At 38.1% G+C, this 21,966-nt stretch overlaps 1 protein-coding gene across 17 annotated transcripts in view; it reads right to left on the bottom strand.

Moving 5' to 3' along the window:
• Fubp1 (far upstream element binding protein 1) overlaps positions 1-21,966 on the bottom strand; it is a 28,423-nt gene that overhangs the window by 5,267 nt on the left and 1,190 nt on the right. For 5 of the 17 annotated variants that reach the window (XM_036189749.1, XM_036189750.1, XM_036189752.1 and 2 more), the window contains 18 exons: positions 18,041-18,131; positions 17,188-17,250; positions 16,407-16,445; positions 15,667-15,706; positions 15,197-15,249; positions 15,032-15,103; positions 14,790-14,847; positions 13,430-13,592; positions 13,246-13,344; positions 13,038-13,139; positions 12,589-12,691; positions 12,386-12,486; positions 11,715-11,856; positions 11,038-11,198; positions 7,999-8,150; positions 7,642-7,721; positions 6,280-6,417; positions 4,514-4,588 (listed from right to left, as the gene is read on the bottom strand). In XM_036189749.1, the coding sequence (XP_036045642.1) occupies positions 4,514-4,588; positions 6,280-6,417; positions 7,642-7,721; positions 7,999-8,150; positions 11,038-11,198; positions 11,715-11,856; positions 12,386-12,486; positions 12,589-12,691; positions 13,038-13,139; positions 13,246-13,344; positions 13,430-13,592; positions 14,790-14,847; positions 15,032-15,103; positions 15,197-15,249; positions 15,667-15,706; positions 16,407-16,445; positions 17,188-17,250; positions 18,041-18,131 (1,732 nt within the window). The remainder of the gene's footprint in view (positions 1-4,513; positions 4,589-6,279; positions 6,418-7,641; positions 7,722-7,998; positions 8,151-11,037; positions 11,199-11,714; positions 11,857-12,385; positions 12,487-12,588; positions 12,692-13,037; positions 13,140-13,245; positions 13,345-13,429; positions 13,593-14,789; positions 14,848-15,031; positions 15,104-15,196; positions 15,250-15,666; positions 15,707-16,406; positions 16,446-17,187; positions 17,251-18,040; positions 18,132-21,966) is intronic. The other 12 variants (XM_036189766.1, XM_036189765.1, XM_036189764.1 and 9 more) reach the window with 7 other exon arrangements.

Genomic DNA, 21,966 nt, shown 5'->3' with positions numbered 1-21,966 from the left:
CCCCTGAATTTTAATACAAATTTCCATCCACTGTACAGCTTATAACCACAGGCATAGAGGTTCTTGTTTATCTTAAATCAGGGTTTCACCTATGCAGCACAGGCTGGCTCAGAACTTGTAATCCTCTTGCCAACTTCCCAAATGCTGGGATTACATGTGTGTATCACTGCCCCTTCAGTTACTGTTTATCTTAAGTATGCCTTAAAGAGAGAGGGAGGAGGATGAGAAAAAAGTGCAGCACACAAAGAAAAAAAAAATGCTATTTTTTATCTTGTTCACAAATTTCAGTCTTTTAGTTCACCACCCTATCCATAAAAACAAAACAAACCAAACTCACATAGCTTTAAACAAAGGCAAAGATTGACATACTCTTTGACAAGGAAGGAGAACAAACTGTTCTTTTGTTCAATTGGTCTGTGTAGCCTTGGCTGTTCTGAACTCAGAGAGATCCGTCTGCCTCTGCCTTTCCAGTGCTGGGACTAAAGGAGCATGCCACCAACATGGGGGTTTTGTTCTGGTTTGTTTGAAACTGAGACAGGGTCTCACTATCCAGCCTGTCTGGCCTCATCTTCAGAGATGTACTTGCCTCTGCCTCCTCAGCTTGAGCCACCACACCTGGCTTTTATCCATTTTGATCATCAGTTATACTACTGGTCTACACTACAATAGAGAAATACTGATATTTATAAATATTTAATATTTTATAAAGATATTTATAGAACATACACATATGTCGCAACACAAAAGACCTATTATGTTCAGAATAAAGTACAGTCTTGCTAAAAATAACATGGCAGCTGATATAGAGAAGACGACCAATGAAACATGTAAAACTCAGCTTCCAAGAGTAGTTTTGATTCTGAGAAGAGTGACCTTTTGAATTATCAAATGACAAAGATAATCATCAAATCATAGGAATACTGGACAGATTCTGTAAACAAAAACAGGCTAACTGCAGAAGACAGTTTCTTGATAGCGACATTACAATAGTTAAGTACAGAGGGTACATTATTCAATATGTTTAAAACAAACTGGTCTACAACTTACTTTTTTTTTTTTTTTGGTTTTCGAGACAGGGTTTCTCTGTGTAGCTTTGCGCCTTTCCTGGATGGAACTCGCTTTGGAGACCAGGCTGGCCTCGAACTCACAGAGATCCGCCTGGCTCTGCCTCCTGAGTGCTGGGAATAAAGGCGTGCACCACCACCGCCCAGCTACAACTTACTTTTTAATGGCTCAGGCATAAAATATAAATGAAATACATTTGGCTGAACACACTGGCCAAACCTGTGACTGGTGTCCAATTTCCCAATTTTCTGAAATGGCCAAAGCAAACACTAAAGAAAGAAGTCAAAGGGATACCTTTTGCATTCATAGCTTCAGAAAGCAGCCTCACATTGTAAAACTGCTCACAGAATAAAGGCTAGCCATGGGAACAAAAACTCAGATCTATGACTCAAACTTAAAATGGGGCGGGGGCTTGTCTGGGCAATGTAAAAACATTTCTAATATTACAGAAATTCTTATTTTCACTTCTTAGAGTTTAACATTTGGACCTTATAAGGAGATACAATTCAAAATACGTTTCAATAATTTGAAACAGGGTATTAAAAGCATGCAATATCCTTTATAAACTGTCCATGTGAGAGCAAACCTGGTTATGCACAATGACATAAGATACCGATGGACAGACATATAAAGCACTCTTCATGCTCCAGGTCTCACCTGTCCCCTGCCTTTTGCATCACCCTGCCTCCCCATGCCCCACCCTTTAGTCTCTCTACCTGGCCTATGTCTTAAAAGGACACTACCAGTTATTGACATGTAGCTTAATAGAAAGGTCACTCCATCCTTACTTGCGCAATTATCTCTTGACAGATCTGCCCTTGTTCTACAGCTACGTCTTCTGGGCTTCAAGTTATTAGTTGCCTTCAGAGTCCACCATCAGTCCTTAACCGTGTTAAGTAAGGGCTTTAAAAAATAGTTTTGTATATGGTTTATGTGTGTTCGGGCACACAAACCATGCATGTGTGTGTAGATGTCAGAAATTGTAAGTATATGCCTTCCTCAATACTAGGTCAGTTTTTTGCACCAGTGTTTTTACCCACTGAGCCATCTTGATGTCTTACAAGGGCTCTTAAAAACATTACCCACAATGGCTCCACTTACTCTCCTCCAAACAGGAATTCCCTTACCTGCAACCTCTACCACTGCATAGTCTGCTCTTCCTCAAGACTTCAAACACCTTTTCCTTCAACCTAGAATATCATCTATAAGAATCTTTGGAGTTGCCAGGCAGTGGTAGTGCACGCCTTTAATCCCAGCACTCAGGAGCCAGAGGCAGGCGGATCTCTATGAGTTCAAGGCCAGCCTGGTCTGCAAGGTACAAGGCAAGTTCCCAGACTTAACACAGAGAAACCCTGGGGGGAGAGTTGTGATAGAAGTAGTTTTTGAGTGCTATTCTCAGGAAATTCAGATGTTTTAGTAGAGGTTTGCTACTGAGATGATGACAAATTTATAGTTTATTAACAGTGTTTTTTGCTTTGAAGAGTAAAAGGTAGAATTAGGGTTCTAAATATGTGTGAATAAATTGGGCATGTTGGCACAGGCTGTAATATCAGCCCTAGGGAAGTGGAATGGAGAAAGGAGTACCAGAGTCCAAAATCATTTCAGCTACATAATAGCTTCAATCGCATGCGCAGCCTGTGAGTTATGTGAGCTTTTATCACAAAAAACCCAACAGCTCTGCTTGCTTATTAGTTTGTGAAGAAGGTACTTGGGAAAGTAAGAAAAATGGCTTTGGAGATAATTCACACACCTACACTAGTGACTGAAGCCAGAGTCCATGCATGCTAGACAAGCATGCTAATGAAATGAGCCTTCAAGATTCTTTTCTCCCCAATTTTCTTCTCCCTTCTTCCATTTCAAACACAGAAAGACTTAAAGCTGGTCAGCAAGCTCCTTGGGAACAGACTTCCAACTGAGGCTACCAGGACATGCAACTTGCATGTTTGGCTTTAAGATGTAGTGGGGATTTGAACCCAGGTCCTTAAGTACTCTTATTACTCATCTACTCACAGCCCCTAAACTGAACTTTTTGCGTTAATCACTTTATCTGTGATTATCCTGAAAGATATTGAGAACAATACATTCAAAAGAGATTATAAACATTTGTAAAAAGAACTTTTACAGGGAGAATTAGTTGTTCTATCATACAGTTGAAAATATTATTTAATACGTAACTAAATTACCTAAATAGTGTCTTTCAAGAACTATGTGACAGAAAATTGCTGTCTGTTTCGTCCACAACATTAAGGTCCCCCCAAAATTATTACAGAAAAGTACAAATGAAAAAAAGAGGCCCCCAGTCATTTACTAAAAAAGTTACTTTTGTGTCACAGAATTGTATGTAGGAAGTACTATAAAGTAAAACACTAAATCCAAAGTGAGTTAAAATGTCTATGTTCAATAAAAGCTACAATTAAGACTTTAAGCATACAGAATGAAAAATACCTAAAAAAAACTTATGTCATGTTAATTAAACAAACAACAGGACATAAACTGAGCAGACAAACTCATTCCACCCCAATTATCTACGTCAGTTAGCAGGCCTGGGTTTTGCCAAATCAATAGACACATCTGGCACATTACACACGGTGAGAACACAAACTGGAGTTAGTGTACTTCAGCCTCATCATGCTGAATTCCTTATTTAAATAAAAAAGTAGTTATTATTTCAGCGGAGTTAGGGTGGCTATCACAGAATGAGTAATACATTTAAATTCATTCTCTAAAGTATCCCAGTTGAAATAACAAATTTATTTAATCATGCCAATCACACAGAACACTCTTTTAAGGTTAAAAAAAAGAGTAAGCTAGCACATCTGCTATCTCAGGAGTAGGACACCACATCACTTCTCTCAACAGGTGTTCAAGTAGAAAACCTCTGGAATCTGAGAGCAGCTTTGTAGAAAGCTGTATCTCCATCTAGAAGCACTTTGACACAGTCACTTCGGCTGTGTGGGAAATACATTAAACAGTTGTCAAATGCAAGTTTCTTCTTAAAGGCCATCATTTTCCTTTTCAATGCATGCAGGCAAATGTTTAATATTCAAGCAATGCACTTCTTGTCACTGTGGGCTAATTTCCCGCTCATTTTAGAGTAAAACCAATGATACCACATACAACTGCTTTGCTTGGGCTTATTTCATTTAGACTACTACATAAAAGTATAGTAATAACTAAAGCCAGATATTATTTCCCAGTAAGAAAATTTCTAGTTTTAATTACTAACTTGCTGACAAATGCATTTCCTTGCCATATAAGCACTACTTATTTCCTAGAATGCCCTTAATATGCTATAAGTCCAATGATTTTTAGAATGTCACCTTTCTTGTTTCATATTAATATTATAAAGTATTAAAAACAGAAATGTCTTTTTAACCAAAATCTAGCCTTCTAATGTGTATTTACTAAATTCTTCAATTTAATTAATGAAATTAAATATACAGCATACCCATTTTCTTGTAGTACTCTTCCCAAGCTTTTGTATAATCAACCTGTCCAGCTGGAGCTGGATTCTGCTGATCTCCTTTTTAAGAAAGCAAAACAAAACAAAACAAAAAACAAAAAAACAAGATTTAAGTTTTTGAAGGCAATTTTTGTTCTGCACCACCAACATGGGTATAGCACTGCCTACTACGGAGCTGTACACTGGAGTGCACTAGTATGGGGACACACAACAGTAGGCACAGAAGAAGTGCACAGAGAAATTAGTGACATGGGCTACTAAGTAATCACACATGAAAGAAATCTAGGACATGAGGTTTCTGGCCATTGTTATATATGAAGAATTAAAAAGCTGAAATAGTTTTGAAGCATTAGAATAGAATTTGAATGTTTAAAGAAAAAGCAGTTATGTGTGGTCCTGCATGTTTATAAAAACTTTTCTAGATTGTTTTATGTTCTGTATGATTGTTTTGCCCACATGCTTATTTGTGCATTGGAGGTGTCTAGTGCTCTCAAAGGTCGGAAGGGGGAAGTGGGTCCCCTGGAATTAGTTATAGTATGAATCACCATGTGGGTGCTAGGAATCGAAGCTGGGTCTTTTGCAGGAACAAGTACTATTAACTGCCAACCACAAAACATACTTTCTAGTTCTATTTTGGAAAGGGTTATGATCGGTGACACTTAAATATAGCAATCAGTATACTCAATCTGGTTTCTAAATTCTATCCTTGAAAAAAAGAGTGAATCATTTATTGGAGCTCAGAAGACAAAGTATCTTACTGTGTTAGGTACTAAGGAAGCACCTGATGAATGTCAGAAGACACCAGAGCCACCTTGAAGATAATCCCAACCACCCAAATCTAGGACAATATAATAAAAGCAGTTAAAAAAAAGGAAAGGAAAGCTATTCCTTGTAGTAAAACAGCAACTAATGTACAATGACAGCACCAACAAAACAGTTATAGTAGTAAAATGCACCAAAAATACTAGCTAATTCATACAGTAAGTGGTGGTATCTTAAGACAAACAAAACAAAACAAAAACACAAAAACAAAACCCATGGCAGGTAGCAGTGTGACCAAGTGATCATGGTAAGTCCAAGGGAGCTAAGATGATAGCTACCTAACAAGTGAGTTATACTCTTACTGAGACATAAAAGACTAACAAACTGCTCCAGCTTGGGGAGACTTAACAGACCTAAAAAATACGTTGTCTGTTACTAGGAAGATCTTGAGGAAAACTCTGGGACAACTGGTGAGTATAAGCAAAGGCTGTGTACAGCAGTGATGTGTCAATGCTGAGTACCTGACTTCAAAGACCGTGATGGTTAGTTATGGTTTTTGGAATGAGTACATAGTATGTATGAGGATAATATGATTTCAAGTCTCCAAGTAGTTTTCAGTAGTTCTTTTTCAGAATAAATAACAGACCTATCAGGGTAATGGAATAAATAGGGGGCAAAACAGTAACTGTTTTGGTATTTTGGGCACCATTTCTCTAATTTTTATTAACCATTTCTCCAATTTTTATTAAAATTTGTTACTATTTCAAAGTGACTTAGTATGCTTACCCACAGTCACAAGTGAATCTTCAAAATCTTAGGTCTAGGGATCTAACTTAGTGATAAAGTGTTAGCATAGCCTGCACAAGGCCCTGGGTTCAATTCCCAGGACTGAAAGTAAAAGAAAGAAAATTTTGGTATGACACACGAATATATTTCATACATAAATCTAAACACAAGCTTTAGAATAGAAAATAAAAAATTTTAATTACCGTAGTTACCTTGTCCGTTAGTTTGGGTTGTAGTTGGTGCACCTGTGGGAGCTGCAGGCGGGGGCTGTGCCTGCTGTTGGTAATAGTGAGCATAATAAGCAGCCCAGGCTGCTGAGTTTGGATCTGTTCCTGCCTTAGCTAGAATTTAAAAAAAGAAAGAAAAATTTCAAAGTTTATATGTAAACTCCAAAATCAATCTTTTTCTGGGGATCCCTGGCAGACTGAAAAATTAACAACAGCAAAATGGAAACTTTCAAAAATTATCATTCTTAACACTTGGCTTTTAGTTCAGAATCTTGAGCCTCAGGTAATTTACCAGATTACAAAACTAGTGAATGGTGGAACCGGGATACGAAGGGATCATCTTTTGGCTTCAAATCCAATGGTATGTCTCTCAGTCCAATCCTTTATCTTTGCCCCCCCCCCCCCCCCAAATAAGTTTAGCTGCAAAGAGCAATACTTCCACAGGCTAATTTGTTCAAGAAACAGATTCTGTATTTCACAAAAGTCAAAATTACTGCTGTAATTCATTTTTCCATAATCTTCAGGATATCCCAAGCACATTTGATATCTCTCCTGCAAACCCATTTTTGAAACCGCGCCCCATGTGTCACAGGCTGTTGTCCAATGTCTTACCTTTTCTGCCTCTACTTCTCCAGTGCTGGGATTACATGTGTGGCCTTTGCTGTCAATGTCTTTCATTCATGATATGGACCGCTAGCTTACCCTTTTGTGTGTGTGGGAGCATGTTTGCTCATGTGCACAAATGGGTATGGAGGACAGAGATTGACTTTGGATGTTCTCCTAAATTGCTCATCTTTTTTTTAAACATAATTATTTTTCCTCTAATTATGTGTTATGTGTGTGTCTACACAATGTATAGGTTAGTGAAGAGTCTAGAAGATGGTGTTGAAACTCTTGGAAAAGGAGTTCTAAGTAGTTGTGAGCTGCCTGATCTGAGTGCTGGGAACTGAACTTTCATTCTGAAAGAGCTGTAAGTGCTTTTAACTGCTAAGCCACCTGTCTGGCACCCTTCCTCATTTTTTTGAGACAAGATTCTTCTTGAACCTAGAGCTCATTGCTGGGATTCAAGACTTGCGTCACCTCCGCCAGGCCTGGGCTATACTTCTAAGAGAAGGTGAGGGCCACCTTGAGCTACAGGCTAAGATAAGACCTTGTCTCAAAAAATGCAGAGACAGAAACATTTTTCTTAATAGATTGTGTCAGTCTTACACTGTGCCTAACACTGTTGAAACACAGCAAAGGTGACACACATAAATGTAGAATCAATAGATAATTCAAGACTGTAACCATAAGTAGTAGGCGACCAGTACAATGCATTAACAGTAGGTTAACTTCTACCTGGGTCAGGAGGAGCTGGTTGCTGCCAATGTGGATATGCATTTCCCCATCCCTGGGGAGCATATGGGGCTGGAGGACCACTGGGGAAAAAGAACAACAAAATACAAATACCACTTACCAAAAGCCAGAATCTTAAAAAGAAAAATAAGTTTTACTTATTTTAGGTGTGTTTTTTTGCCTGTGTATGTATTGCAAGTATGTACAAAAACCATACGCATGCCTGGTGTTGGAGTCGGGACCAGAGTGATGGATAGACATGAACTACCGTGAGGTGCTGGGAACTAAATCCCACCTCTCCAGCCCCCAAACCTAGAATCTTTAAGGGAAATCACAGAACCAACCAAATTTAGTACTTACTGCGGAGCTGGGCCAGGTGGTCCTGGATTGTAAGGTGCAGGGTTGTATGGTCCCATTGGAGTTCCAGGCCCTGGAGGCCCTGGAGGCCCATGAGGACCTGGAACCCCATGGGGTCCATGGGGTACAGGTGGCCCTAAAGGATTTACTGGGCCCTGCAAAAAGAAAAACCAAACTAACAAAAAAGACACTCCAAACATACAAAATACACTCGGTATAAAAAGGTCAACCTACTTTTTCATTTCTACTCTTAAATAACATGTTTAAATTTACCTTCCTCTCCTTTATGTTGCAAAAAATAAAATATCAGATTATGACAGGTAAAATTTATTAAAATGAGCACTGGCAAATTCCCTTTAGCTTTTACTCATTTTCAAACAATGCTATTTCTCATTTTTGTTTTTGTTTTAATAAGACTGCCTACTTCTTTACTTTTCTAGTGTCAGACAACCTTTCGACAATTCCGTTTCTCCAATTGTACACTGTCTAAGGAACACAACATATAACTCTCAACCTAAAGTCTCCTGAGCAAACTGTTCTGTCATAGGAATCACATTTAAACCAGTAATTTAAATTACTCTCCCCAGTTGCGCCCACTGTAACATTCTAAATAGCATGCAAATTTCCTTTACACTTGATAAAACACATCAGGACTATTTATTTATTTAAGAGACAGGGTTTCTCTGTGTAGTTTTGGTGTCTGTCCTGAATCTTGCACTGTAGACCAGGCTGGCCTCGAACTCAGAGATCAGCCTGGCTCTGCCTCCCAAGTGCTGGAATTAAAAGGTGTGTGTCACCCCTGCCTGGCAGGGTTATTTCATATAATCTTTTCACAACACTTTTACCACGTTTTCCTTTATTTGGAGATAGGGTCTTACTACCTAGCTTTTGCTAACCTTGAACTATGTAGATCAGCCTATACTCAAGAGATTGGTTTGCCTCTGCCTTCCAAGTGCTGGGATTAAAAACATGTGTTATTATACCTGGCTTCATTTCTTTTCTGATAGGCCACCCTGCAAAATCTAAAAGAATCATTATATACAAATTTCCTAAAACATGTGTTTTTTCTTTTTACAGTTAACAACTAAAGTTAACACTTAGAAAAAAATGCTTACAATTTTTAGAAATTATTTTAAGGGCTGGAGAGATGGCTCAGCAGTTAAGAGCATTGACTGCTTTTTCAAGAGGTTTTGAGTTCAATTACCAGCAACTAACTGGTGGTTCACAACCATCTATGAGATCTGGTGCCCCCTTTTGGCATTTAGGCATACCTGCAGGCAGAATGCTGTAATACATAATAATCAATTATAGGCTTTCTGGGAACTCAGCTAGGGGCTTCTAGAAGAGCAGGGCTTTTAATTGCTGTGATATCTCTACAGCTGCACAAAATGCTTCTCCAATAAATATTTCTTTTGCGTAAGAACATGCACGTACCACACAGTGAATGTGGAGGCAACTTTGGTAACTGGTCCTCTCCTGCCACCATGAGCATTCCAGGAACCACACAAGTTCTGATGGCAAATCAGTTCCTTTTTATATTAAGTCAACTCAGCAGCCTGACAAAATACCTAAACTGTATTTGGTGATCAATTTTCTCACTATTGAGGCTTACCATCATTTATTTCAATCATTTATGCTTGCTTAGTTAAGCAGCAAACCAAACTGTCAGAGTAACCTATACTGTTTCTCAACGATCCAACAGAAACCCTGACCTAGGTATAGTAGGCTAAGAAAACGATCAGATGGGCATAGCGGTGTGTGCCTCTAATTCTACTACTGAGAGGAAAAGATAGGCACACCTCTGAATTCACGGCCAGCCTAGTCTACACTGTCTCAAAAACAAAATAAGAAAATAAAAAACCAAAATGTGCTTGACCACTTTGGTGTCAACCTTTGACATTACTTAACTTACAAACATCTTCAGTTTGAACAATCAATTATTAAACTCAAGACATTTTTCAAACTTCCTTTGTGTCCACTTATAGCATTCAAGGAGAATCCTATCAGGAATTTTAAGATACTTTTATTCCTTGATAACTTCCTAACTTTGATATTCAATCTGTATGCCTAACCTCCCCCTAGGTGGTCCCACCCTTTGGGTCCTATTTAAATAACTCATCAACCCAATCGTGTTGCCCCTATATGCACCCATAGGATTATAACTTAGAAAGCCCTCACATCTAAAAATTTTGCATTGTCCATTATAAAGTCATAGTGGTCAAGTCTCTATTTGTTATACCACCAGAAAATTTCCCAAATCTGACCATGTACCAAAATCACTTGGAGTATCTTTGCTTCTTCGTTTTATTGGAGATGGGGTTTCTCTGTATAGCCCTGGCTGGCCTTGAACTCAGAGATCCACCTGCCTCTTCAAGTTCTGGGATTAAAGGCATGTGCCACCACAACCATGCAGAACAGGCTCTATCCTACCCTCATTTTATTTCTGTGTAAGGTGCATGTCTATGGAGTATGTTGTCTCCATGTGACTTGTTAGTGTGGGTGCAAGGGCACATGTGCTTGCAGAAGTCAGAATCACTGACCCCATTGTCATTCACTGACTGGCCTCAGTGAAAACAAAGCTCATTAATTTTGCTGGGCTACGTGGCCAAGGAGGACCAGAAGAACCATCAAATTAGCCTATATTTCTAATCTCTGATGATAGGCAGTCAGTCCCAAAGCCAGAGATTATAAATTACTTCAGTAGAATGGGAGATTAAACATTTTAACTCACTGGACTGACTAAGCAGGGAGGGGTAGTTTGGGCCTTGGAAATACTGAATTCTTGTAACTAGTTAAGTTCTTCAACTACTGTTAACTCGAACACTAGCTCTGATCCAGGGACACTCACTAGGCACACTCAAATGGGAGGTGGCTCTTAAGACTTGTAATTGCATACTTAATCAAGTTACTCATATTTCTGGACATCTTTCCTATGGTGTTACATGCACATGTGCTACATCTCCAAACTTGTATATTTCCCCACAGTACAGGTGAATTAAACGCCAGGAACTATGTTAAATGAGAACTTTAAAGTATACTCACCCCAATCTTCTCTTCTATGAGTTGCCGAGCATAGTCTATTTGCTGTGGAGTGCCACGAATTGTAAATAACTTCATATTGGGATCTGCATTAGGTGGAGGATTTCTCTGAAGCTCTATTCTTGCACCAGACTGCTGGCTTATGCTTTTTATGGTTTCACCTCCTAAAATCAAAAGATACTAAGTTTTCCACAGTTCAAAGGATGTAAGAAATAAATTTTAAAAAAGTACCTATTAAGTTTGGCCATTAAATAAAGTTTGGTAGTGTTCCATTGGACAATACTTGTTAGGATTTTCTGCTCATTCTGTTCTTCCATCTACAACTCATACCAAATACATTAAAATCTATTTAAATATATACACACACCCTAGCTTGGGTAGAACAGAAAATATTCAGGAAGCAGCTTTTGTAAGTAACAAAAAAATTAACCTAAATACAAAAGGAAAAAAAAAGCCATTTCAACTTTTCTTTGATAATTAACTGCTGGTCCCCTTTCCCTAGAATCAAATGAAACACAAACTGCATTTTTAACATACAGATTGTTCTTGTTTTAGTTGCCAAGTAAGATCCCTTTCCTACTAAAAAACTTCCAAAAATAAAAATAAAGTGACACTATTTGTTTATAACAAAGTGTCAAGAAAAACCAGTTATAGTAAACAATGAATTTAAAATTCATTACCTTTTCCAATTATCAATCCAGTTTTCCCAGTTGGCACAATGAAATTAAATTCCTGTAGTCCACCAGGTGGTCCCATATTCCAGTTGCCTTGACCTCTACCTCGTCCTCGACCACCAGGTCCAGGTCCACCAGGATTACCAGCCTAAGGAAGGAAAATTAAAAAACAAAATGAACAAAGAAACTCTAATAAAATTACTAGGTTTGTTTCCCAACTTTCATACTTCTCAGCAACCGAGTTAAAAGATAAGTTAGCTGACAAAAATATCCAATTAAGCAGTAATTTTCATTTACTCATTTGCTTGTTCATTTATTTGTTTATTTATTTATTTCCCAGCAGGGTTTCTCTGTGTGTAGCACTGGCTATCTCCTCACAGAATTGTGACATGTATTTAAAAAGGCTCCCTAGCTGTGATCTCTGTGAACACTCTTCATCTGCCCCTGCTGTTCCCTGTGAGCCTGCGCCTCCCCTTCATGAACACTTGTCCCTGTGCTGTCTTGCCTGTGACTCTGACACAGCATTGACATCATTTTCCTGCAGGGTTTGTGGCTACCCTAAGATGTTTACCGTAAAGCAATGTAAATGTTTTGTCATTTTAATAAATCAACAGATTCTGATGTAATATGGAGGAGCATTTTTCACGTAAACAGAAAATGTTAATTTCCTCTCAAACCTGAACGCTCCGCAGAAGGTCTGTGATGATCTCTGCAGCATGCTGACACCTGTCTGGAGGTCCTGTTATCTGTGCTATCCTATCAGGTGTTGTTCCATCGTCTAAAAAAAAAAAAAAAAAAAAAAAAAAATCAATGAACTATGACAAACCAATTATGAGCCAAGGTTAACAGCTATCAATTCTCAGAACATTTCCTTACTTACCTGGCTTAAACTGAATCCGAACACCAGCATCATTTTGTATTTTTTTGATCATTTCTCCATTTCTTCCTATTACAATGCCAACAGCAAATCTTGGAATGGGGACCTTAAGCAAGTAAAAGATGAAGTATATCAAAAAAACATTTCTCAAAAGTTCATCTTCGGGGTTGGGGATTTAGCTCAATGGTAGAGCGCTTGCCTAGCAAGCGCAAGGTCCTGGGTTCGATCCTCAGCTCCAAAAAACAAAAAAAACAAAAACAAAAAAAACTTCATCACACCATAAAAAGTAAATACAGTATATGATCATGTCAAATAGTAACAAGATAAAAAATACCCCAAGGAAGAAATTGAGAAAAGGGACATATAATGTTATGAGAAGTCCACCCAACTCAGAACACTACTGCACTCACAGATTAGGACACAACCACTCCTGATTCAGTATGTTTACTTACATCTATCCCTTCATTTCCTCCTATTCTTGAGCCATACTCATTCCGCACTTCTCTGAAACCACCTTGATCACGAATTAACTCTAATACCATTTCCTTGGCTTGCTAAAATAGAAAGTTGTCCAATTTAGAAAAATTCTCAAAACATTTTAATGCTTATTTTGTCTACACCCTCAGCAGTTTTATATGTAAATGACAAAGTGAGGTTTACCTGAACTTTGTATGGGTCACCGGTAATCCTAAGAGGTTTATCAGCACCAGTATTTTGAGGCCCATCTTGAATCATTACCATTTTAACACCAGCCCGTTCCTATTAAAACCATGAAAATAATACAAGTTAACAAAAAATAGTAAGTGGCTTTAAAAGACTTATAACTTTTGCAATATAATAGTACCTGAAGTTGTTTAATAGTCTCTCCCCCTTTTCCAATAACAAGTCCCGCCTTGCTAGCTGGAATCATGATTTCCTGAACTGCATTTCCAGGTCCATCACCATGATGAAAGCCAGGGGCTGGTCTTCCCTTTTCAACAATCTGGTCCAGTAATCTTTTTGCTGATCTGTTAACAAATTAATATTCAAATGAAAATGTGTACCATAACCAACCATACCTAAAACTGCAATGTAAACAGTCAAGCAGTTTGTTCCTAATCAGGTATGTGTTATACAGCAGTTCAATTTGGATGTACTTCCACGTTGAGAGGCAAGAAAGAAAGCAAAGACAAAAGCAATGTGAAAGGAACAGTAATGAAGTGACCCTAAGAAAAATAGACAGTAATTTAGTTATAGGGATGATGTCTTGAAATAGGAAGAAATGGTCTGAGGCAAATGAATACAATGGAAACTGTTACATTTCAGTGTAGGATGAGGTAATCATTTCTCACAGCTTCTTAAGTTTTCAACAAATAAGCTTTCAAGTGGGTGTAGTGGCTTGAATCCATGAGCCCAACAAAACACTTTCTTTCTAAGCCGTTTTCCTTGGTCATAGTGTTTTGCCACAGAACAGAAGTAATCAAGACACTGAGTGGTGCTGGGCAGTGGTGGCACACACCTTTGGGAGGCCGATAGGTGGATCTCTGTGAAGTCAGCCTGGCATACAGAGGGAGTTCCAGAACAGGCAAGGCTACACAGTGAAACCCTGTCTCGAAAAACCAAACCAAACCAAACCAACCAAACAAACCCAGGACAAAAAAGATAATTAAAGAAGATTTGGGTAGCATTTTAAGTGACATCATTCAACTTATTTGTATGCAAGCCAATTCAGGTTTTAGTAATTTTCTTGGGTCTGTGCACACAACTCATGTAATGTGTGTAGGCCAAATTACAACCAGCAGTGCCATTCTGCATAATATGCACCCTTTGAGACAGATCTTCTCAATGGCTTTGAACCCATCAAATAGCGTAGGCTGGCTATCAAGCTCCCCAAACCTGCTGTTCCCAACACCCGAGCAATGAGAGTACAAGCTCCTATTATTACCAGGCCAAGTATTTTAGTTTTAGCTCTTAGGCTCAAGCTCAGTTCTTCCTACTGGAACAGCAAAAGCATCTGGATGTCTGAGTTACCACCTCAGTCCCTATTCTGAACAATTTTCTGTGTCGTAGAGGTTAGATGATGAACCCTATTCAAAAAAGGCATGATACAGAAACTTCAAAATGAAACTTTCAAGGCCACCAGCCGAAGCTGGTGCAGAAGTAATGAAAACAAAGTTTAGTCTTTACATCATTACTTTAGGTAGACTTAACATTTTTAAACTTACTGGACAGATTCAGGTGTTCCGGTCAGCATACAAGACCTTTCTGGAAGGCCACCACTATCTACAATTAAAAAGCAAAGTTTAGGTCAAGAATAGATTTAAAAGTAGCATCATCATGTTTAGAAACTTAAAGAATACTAAAGTTTTCTTGCCACTCAAAAAACTTCAAGGGCTGGATAAAGGAGTCTGGGGACAAAACAACAACAAAATACACAAACACACACACACAAACAAAAGAATGTTACCAGGAGCTATCTGTATTTTGCACCCAGATTCCTGCTGTATGCGTGAGATCTGTTCGCCTCCTCTGCCAATTACTAGGTAAGGGGGAGAAAGAGAAAAGTTACTATTTAGTCTAAATTTCAGAAGTATGGTTTATGTTTCGAAAATTTAAAAATGGTGTTACTTACTAAATCCAACCATTCCATCTGGAACTTTGTACTCTTCTGTCATTACAGACCTGCTAAGAAGTAACAACAGAAACTGACATTTTCTTCAAGGAAAGATAATGTATGCTTTTACAGAAAAGGTAATTTAATAAAACCAATCTTAACGTCTCATAATAGCTCAAACTCAGGTTCTTAAGGGAGGCAGCATGTCTAAGCGAGCAAGAAAGTGAACTGATGATCTGTGAAAGAGTTCGGAGTGAGTGCCACTTTATCATTCATTTTACCTTGTTTTTTCTAAAATATGTCAGTTGCAACCTATTTTCTGAATTATCAGTTTCTACTTGAAAAGATGATTCTATATCATCTTCCCAACAGAACAGAAATAAACTATACACACAAAATTGTATGTAGACATTTCCAATATAAACTTGGTTGGCTGCAAACACAATTCAACTAAGACTAAAAAACAAACAAAACAACTTCGACTATACCTTTGCTGCTGATGCATCGGAGGTAACTGTGCTCCAAAAGCTAAAAAACAAATTCAAACAAAAATTCAAATCAAGTTTACTTAAATATTGTAAATTCCTTCCTTGATGCATACATTGGAGAGAATAAAAAATTTCAGACTATTCAAATCATCACTGATGGTGGCAAGAGAGCCAAGAAAGGGGCAACTACACTACCAATGACGCACAAAACACTTTTCTTTCCAGTGGCACATGCATATGTTAAATTATGTATATAATTCAGTGTTTATACATACGTGGCCACAATGAAAAGAGAATCACTATTTTAAAAAGAAAAAGGCATACATCTGTAAGCAAATTCTGACTGGACATTATTAACACCTACCCTGTTGGGTGTGGCAAGGCACACCTTTAATCCCAATACCAGGGGAAACAGAAGCAGGTGAATCTCTGTGAGGTCAAGGCCAGTCAGGGTTACTACTATGCCTGGCTCAAAAAACATAAAAATTCCCTAAAACAAAACCCTACAACCCATTCAAAAGTAGGAGCAACTGGCCGGAAAGTGGCTCAAGTGGTAAGAGCACATAATGCTCTTGTGGTTCCCAGCAGCCATGCTATCTATCTTCTGGCCCCTGGGTATCTGCACACAAGTGGTGCACATAAACTCACATAGATGTGCACATATATACATAATTTTATATATAAATAAATACACAAATAATTTTAAAAATAGCAACAAAACCTCAGCTTAAAATACTTACAGTCATTTTGGGGAGCAACTTTCTTAGCATCTGGTTGATCTGCAAAATTAAATGTCTTTTACTTTTTGTCGATTAAAAACAAAGCTCCCCCCAAGCAAAAAGCCAATGTTTATTAAAATACCTGATAATGGTTTACCACTTGAATCACAACTGCCACAATTCAACCTGACCCAAAATTCTAAAACAAAAACCCAAAAACAAACAAACAAAAAATCCAAAAAACAAAAAACAACCCACAAAACCTGAATTCTTTCATTTTCTTTTTGTTTAAACAATGCACAGACACTTTAAATATTTTAGAACATAAGACAAAGTAGCTAAATGCTGGTGAATACCATATGCTAAAAGCTAATGATGCTTCTTCTACTGTAAGAACTGACAATTGGGATAACTATATAAAAATCTGACATATCAAAAGATGAGTACATCTGATCACAAAGCTTTACCAAAAAGGAAAGCTTGTTTTACAAGACAGTTTCAATCTAAACTGCTCTATTATTCCCAAATGAAAACATTTCACTACATGACTTTAGCAAGAAACAAAACAAAACAATAAACCTCAAAGCAACTACATGATTGCCTATCTCAAATACACAAAACTCACATTAGAACAGACAGCCTGTAGCTCAAAGCACTGTTATTATTCTCCCCACTTCAAGGCTTTTGTGTAGCAAAAATTTAGACACATAAACCAAGAGAGAGTTGTGTCCACTTAAGAATCCACTGGTTCGTTCATTTCACGGTTACATACTAAACACAGGTAATAAATAAAAATTCCTGCCTTTAAAAGGAGAGGGCATTCCCTCCCAGTGTGTTGTACTGCTCGGATTTGTCCAAGAGCCATCTACACATAAAATAAAAAGAATACATTACACACAACATCTGAAGCATCATTAGCTCATTTTTCTTGCATATTAAAAACCTCACTTGCAAATATAAACACATGTACACACAACATCTGAAGCATCATTAGCTCATTTTTCTTGCATATTAATAACCTCACTTGCAAATACAAACACACTTAAAAGGAAACTAAGTATTTCCACTCAGGGCTACAAATACATTTCTATATGCTCAATCAGAATCCTTTATAAAAAGGGCAAAAACAGTGTCAAAATTTACACACACACACCAGAACAGAAACAAAAAGTACACACTTCTAAGTGTCAATTTCTTTAAAAGTAAAAAGCACTATAAATCCACCGTTTTAATCCATGTTTAAAGTTAAATCTGAAACACAAAACAAAGCACTAAAATAATATAAAAATGGGAACCCTGCAGCAAACCTTAGCCTTTAAAGTGAATTTTCAAGTAAATGAATGAAACAGCATATCAAAGACTCATGCATAATTGAGAAAACTCAGGAAAGTGTTTCCTAAACAATTTATACTTCGTTTATTTTTAGCACTAACAAGGTATCTGTGCAAACTCAGGGAAACCATAACCCTAAAACAGGGAAAAAAAAAAAATGAACTCTTCTATTACAATACTTTCTGCTAGACTCAAATTATACCTACCTTTTCTTCTGAGACCAATATACAGTAATATTCTGATAAGTAACTTCAATAAATAAGATTGAAAAATCCTATCAATTGAACCCTTGGGAGAGAACTATATTTCTGGCTATAACTTACCTCCATCTTCTAAGGGTCTCTTTTGTCCCCCATAACCATAGTCATTTGAATTCAATGATGTACCAGCATCACCCCCAATTTTTGCTGCAATCTTAAAAAAACAAAAATCATCAGAAAGGTTACTATACTAACATGTTTATGTACTACTTAACACTAAATTTCCTACAACACACTGTTCTTTTTTAAATACATTATAAACATTCACTTGTTAAGATTAATTCAAACCACCATTAGTACCTTAAGGAGCTAACAATCATGGTCTGGTATTAAGTTCATGATACATCTCCATATAAAACTTAAAAAAAAAAAAATTAACAAAGTAATCACCAGGGCATCTCTAGGAGAGAAGCAAGCTTTGAGGAAAATCTCGATCCTAATTCTATCTTCTCCATGTCACATTACCTCATTCAAAGGATACATATGGTTAGTGGGACAATTCTGAGATGCTAAAACACTATGCTGCTAAATAAGATGGTTAGCAGTCAAATTACACGTGGTTACATGAAACAGGGCTACTACAAATTTGCAACTTCTGTAAAATAGGCACTGGATACAAAAATGTACAACAAACAGGAAGAATGTAAACCATCTCAAAGAAACTATATTCAACACATACCAAAATATAACTGAGTATTTGGAGTTAAAGTATATAGTTTATATTTCTCTGAGCAATGTTCTTTATAATAGATGCAGAAAACTGGGCAGTGGTGGTGCAAGCCTTTAATCCCAACACTCCAGAGGCAGAGGCAGGCTGATCTCTGTCAGTCTGAGGTCAGCCTGGTCTACAAGACAGGATCTAAGAAAGCCAGGGCTGCCAGACAGAGAAACCTAGTCTTGAAAAACTAAAAAAAGGCTGGACGTGGCAGTGGCACTACCTTTAATCCCAGCACTAGGGAGGCAGAGGCAGGCGGATCTCTGTGAGTTCAAGGCCAGCCTGGGCTACAGAGTGAGTTCCAGGAAAGGCTCCAAAGCTACACAGAAGAATCCTGTCTCAAAACAAAAAACAAAGACAAGACCACAAAAGGAAAAAAATAAAAATAAAAAACCAAAATTCTGAAGACTGGTATTTCTAAGACACTGATGCGGAGCTAACCCAATTATCAGTTTATTATATCCAGGAAACTGGGGGAGGGTAAGGGTCTCAGGCCTTAGATCAAAATGGATCTCTGTTAAGTCAGTATGGACCATATCCTATATGTCAACTTATACCTCCCAGGTTATTAGATTTTCCTCTTGTCTACAATCTAATGTTCCTAAGTCTACAGTGGTACAGTGTTGATCAATGTCACTAATCACCTGTCATTTCCCCACTAAAAGCCTATTTCATGTGTGGGTCTCTAATCAATCCATCCCTCCCACCCCCGTTTTTCTAGACAGGGTTTCTCTGTGTAGCTTTGGAACCTGTCTTGAGCCTTGATTTGTAGACCAGGATGGCCTTGAACTCAGAGATCCACCTGGCTCTGTCTGCCTCCCAAGTGCTAGTATTAAAGGTGTGTGCCACCACCACCCAGCCTAATCTCTTCTAAGCATACCTGTAAACCAATCTTTCCTACCCTTTGATCTCAAAATACAGCATTTATAAACCTTACCTTAGGGATTTAAGTGTACTGTCTGGGACTGACAGGTACTGATGTTAAAAGGAAGTAGTCCGGTAACAGAGAAGATACTGACTTAGAGGAAAATGGTGTAGACTGCGACTACTCTCTACAGTTAGCTTTTATAAACATCTATAAGAAAGTACACTTAGGCATATTCCATCCCTGGACTAGCTCTACAACTATCCAAAAGTAAATCAAAGTTAGTACTTCGTTCATTGAAAAGAGCAAAGCTTTAAAAAACTAAAAATATGGTCTCACTCTGTAGCTCAGGCTAGCCCTTCTTGTCCCAACTTCTCAATTGTTGGAATTATGACCTCTACCAACAATAAATTTTTAGTAAGCATATATTAAGTGTGGGTAATCTCTTTGATTTTAATCCACAGGTATAATTCAAGCTTCCCACTTAGATTTTTGCACTTTCTTACTGCAAACGAAACCTGCGCTTATCACCTTCCTCGCTGACCCATCCTTACACATTTTGGAGTTGAAGGACTCTCAAAAGATAATGACCTGAAAATATCCATACTTCCCTTAGTCGTCTGAAGCTGGAGGCACAAATCTACTTCTAGTGCTTTCTGGAGTTGTGTCTTTGTTAAATTTCCTCAAGCATTCTGAGTTTTGATCATCACAACTTCACAAATGGGAAACTTCACAACACCTCCCTTATAGGATAGCTACGAAGATTATGTGAACCGACTCTGAATGTTTAGCACATCCTAACATATACCATACTCTCACTAATTCATCATAACATGCAATTCACTCAGGAGGCAGAGGCAGGTGGACTTCTGAGTTCAAGGCCAGCCTGCTCTACAAGGCTACACAGAGAAACTCTGTCTTGGGATGGGTAAGTGTGTTGGAAAATTAACAATGTTTTTTATCCATCCTCAAAGACACAGTTGTACTATAATTATTAAAAATGTGCTTCCGACAGTCATACTAGTACAGGCCTCCAATTCCACATTCAGGAAGCTTAGGCCCAAACAATGACTTTTCCTCAGAAAAGTCTCGGAGGGTAACAGGATAGCAAGGACACCTCTGTATCTCTAGGAGTCACCATAGCCACAGACCCTACACCCTAAAAGAAAAGTATTTTCCAAACAAAATCTTAGCTGGGCATGAGTGGCACACACCTTTAACTGCAAAGGCAGAGGCAGGCCTGGTCTACACAGTGAGACCTTCATCTTCTTACTATCATAACACACTAAGGATATTTACTGATTCAGCTGTACCTTACACAAGGCAAGGTCCCGAAGGAGTTACTGCATACTCAGAACATTGCAAATCCAGGGGAGATAGACATTACAGTAGACTTATCACAAGCAATGCTTGCTAGCAACCAAAGCTGCTTCATTTTGAATCTAGCTGTAGTTTTTCTCATTTTCAATCCTATGCTCCAGGTGACTTAACTCTTGGGCTGTCATTCCAGAAACACCCAACCTTTGGTACAGGCTGTTGCTGCTTTTCTATCCTGGCCAAACTCTCACTCCCCAATATTTACATAACTGTCATGTTTATTTTCTTACTAATCAAAGCATTAGCTATTCTGTTCATTGGCAAGTGATTCCTGGATTATCTAACACCTTAGAAAACAATATGTATTACATGCTTAAAAAAAAAAATGTTCCAGAGCTAAGTGAGTGGAGCATACCTGTAAGCACTAAGGAGGCCTAGGCAGGATGCCTTAAATCCCGGGCCAGTCTGTGCTTTAAAAACCCTGCATCAAAACATTCTTCTCAGAGGCCGGGTAAAGAGACTCTAAGCCTGCCCACCCTCATTTGACTCAATTTGACTACATGGTGTGAGGGTCAACTCCCCCAAGTTATCTTCTGACTTCTACACACACAACATGACACTCATTGAGCACTCTCCATGAATAAAAACCTAAACAAATATGTACTAGATAGTTAAACATGCTAGGTGAGTAAGAGAGACTAGTAAATCTCCCCAACACGTGGTTTGCTACATCACCGTAGATCTGATAAACTTTGACCAGTAATCTTTCAGTCCTGAGGGGAGAAAATTAGGAAATAAACTAATGTAGAAAAAACCGACTTTAATAACCACTTGCTTAACACTATTATAAAATGTCTAACAACTACAATACAGTGCCATAAGAAGATTTAAGCTTACATACAAATTCCGTAACATACTTTTGAGACAAGCAGTCCTTTAGTGGTCAGGGCTGGCCGCAAACTCTAGAGATCTGCCTGCCTCTGCTGGGACTAAAACCGACCTCCATCGTGCCCGGCAAGGCAACATTAAACATTCTTAAGCTACAAAGAAACCACAGGGCTACCCGAGAACATACAAATTCAGATTTGAAAA

The sequence above is a fragment of the Onychomys torridus genome, chromosome 6 (assembly GCF_903995425.1).
Source record: "Onychomys torridus chromosome 6, mOncTor1.1, whole genome shotgun sequence".
NCBI lineage: Eukaryota > Metazoa > Chordata > Mammalia > Rodentia > Cricetidae > Onychomys > Onychomys torridus.
This window is presented reverse-complemented; position numbering and strand designations above follow the sequence as displayed.